At 30.9% G+C, this 2,500-nt stretch overlaps 1 protein-coding gene across 1 annotated transcript in view; it reads right to left on the bottom strand.

Moving 5' to 3' along the window:
* Positions 1–1,574, bottom strand: part of LOC144963947 (uncharacterized) — a 14,774-nt gene extending 13,200 nt beyond the window's left edge. Inside the window, exons 1-2 of the mRNA XM_078897892.1 lie at positions 1,478–1,574; positions 1,023–1,060 (exon numbers count right to left, since the gene is read on the bottom strand). Of these exons, the coding sequence (XP_078754018.1) occupies positions 1,023–1,060; positions 1,478–1,506 (67 nt within the window). The 5' untranslated portion in view covers positions 1,507–1,574. The remainder of the gene's footprint in view (positions 1–1,022; positions 1,061–1,477) is intronic.
* Positions 1,575–2,500: the final 926 nt, after the last annotated feature.

Genomic DNA, 2,500 nt, shown 5'->3' with positions numbered 1-2,500 from the left:
ACTGGTTTTTTTTCTTTTGAGTATTAACTGAAAATGTGTCTGTTAGTTTGGTTGTGTGTTTGTGTCTGTGTGTGTGTGTGTGTGTGTATGTGTGTGTATGAGTTTGTGAGTGTTTGTGTGCTAATACTATTTATATTGTCATACTTGTAACTATGAAACGCATAGAGCATGAACTAGTCATGGTTATGTTCTGTACAAGTGCTATTTATTATCATTATCATCTGATCTGTCGTGAAAATAAACACATTTTAAATATTTTGGCCAGAAAATTCGTCATTAAGATATTGATCGATTAATATGACGCTCATCTTGGTAAAAACTCTTAATCCAGAGACTTCCTTGAAGTCCCAGGTTTAATAATTTTTAATAAGATGAGGGTCATTTTAATTTATTTCATCGATATTTGAAGGAGGATTTTTCTGGCCACAATTTCTAAAAAAATTTCTTCGGGACAAATAATATTGATTATTTGAATAAGGTAAGGCCTATGCGTGATAAATTTTTGATTAGTCAGTTGTAGTCATTACCTTCCTTTAATCATTAAATGTGTAATATTTCAAACACAAAATACAAAATACAATGTATATATTCGTCAGCAATGTTAAGTCCTATCGGGAAATAGTCGAGGAATCGGGGAAAGTTTTAGGGCAATATCCAGAAGATAAAGTCTCGGTATAAATGTATCAGGACATTGTTAGCAAAGAAATCGCCGGGAAAAGGCGTAGGCACCGAAAATGACAAATTACTGACTAACCTTTAAAATTTGAATATGTGAATTAAGCACAACTTGAAGGGTCAAAAACCCTTTTATGTAAGCACTGGAAAGGATGGAATGTTTGTTATTATTCAGGAGATCAATGTCAAAAAGATAAATAAACCCCAGGAAGACAAAAACAGATTTTAAAAGGTACAAAGGAAATTGTAATTTTTATTTAGGCTCTCAGTTTTGCTAGATAATCGGCCATTTCATAAAGGTTTAGAATATTGAAATGAAGAGAAAAAAAATATTTTTAAATTCTTACATTTTAATTTTGATGTACAACTTCTCTTGAATAAACGTCTGGAATATAGAGAATAAAGATTAGTGTCATGATACGAAATTATTGTGCATGCATTGAAACATATTGTGTATAATGATGATGATGATGATGATGATGATGATGATGATGATGATGATGATGATGATGATAATAATAATAATAATAATAATAATAATAATAATGATAATGATGATGATGATGATGATGATGAATATAAAAATAATTACAATATTTTAAAAAATAATAATAATAAATATGATAATAATAATAATAATAATAATAATAATAATAATAATAATAATAATAATAATAATAATAATAATAATAATAATAATAATAATAATAATAATAATGATAATAATAAAACTAAAATTAATTATGTCATTATTATCACTAAAAGCATTAAGTTGAATAATTGTGAAATATGTTCAACTCACGTCTTGGAACGAAACAGTCTCAGCAACATTTTTGATAATCATAAAAAAATGTACAGAACGTGTAATCCTCTTGTTACTGACTAACTCATGAACATATCATTATTAAGCTCCGTTAAGGAAGAACAATTTATTTTTATTCTTTCGTCACGTGGTTGTACAACTTCCGTTCGCATTCGACTGCCCTAATTTTAATGAGTTCGATCTCAATGATTGATTGATTAGGGATGCTTAGTTCTTGAAGTGGTTATTAGCCAACATAAATCAAGTATGACTATGCGCGCGCGCCTGTGCGTTTGTGTATAATATGTGTGTTTGCGTGTGTGAATGTGGATGAGTAGGGCTCTGTGGTCTAGTCGTATGACACTCGCCTTCGGATCATAGGGTCTGGGTTCGTGTCCCGCTTTATGCGACGCATAGCTAAGCCCTCAAAAAGTGCTCTTTACTCACATTGTCTTACCGTACTCAGATGTAAAAATGAGTACCTAGCCTATAACAACGTTTTCTCTGTGTGAAAATGAAATTGTAATTTCGACTTACCAACCATTGGACAATCGTCACATTCGTTACGATTCAACCTCCAATTTTCTGATTCTGATTTCTTTCCTACATCACATCACTTAAAGAGATTACTTTGTTATAGCATACAAACTCGACACTGTGCTTTGCTGAAGAATATTATAAATAGAATGTGCCTTTTGTTTTCTGTTTGAATAAATAAATATATTTTTATTTAGGGTGGGAGTGAAATTTTTGGGTAAAAATTCTGAAAATGTATGGTAAGGAGAGAGTTAACGGGTGTTATGTCTCTTCCCACATGTTATGTGTTGCTGTTGTCTCTAGAGCGCGTTGAGCACGTTTAGTGCATGTTGCGCTATATAAATGCTCAATTCTTTTTGTCTTTATGAATATATGTGTATAAATTTGTAGTGTTCCATGATGTCCTAAACTAAATTGATAGAAAGGTAACCAGGAATTTCATTTTATGAACAATTTGGTGCGAAATAAAATGATTCAAACGAGTAG

The sequence above is a fragment of the Berghia stephanieae genome, chromosome 1, assembly GCF_034508935.2.
Source record: "Berghia stephanieae isolate SIO BIC M18660-M18661 chromosome 1, UCSD_Bste_1.3, whole genome shotgun sequence".
NCBI lineage: Eukaryota > Metazoa > Mollusca > Gastropoda > Nudibranchia > Aeolidiidae > Berghia > Berghia stephanieae.
Note: the sequence above shows the minus strand (reverse complement) of the source record. Positions and strands in the feature narration are given on the sequence as shown.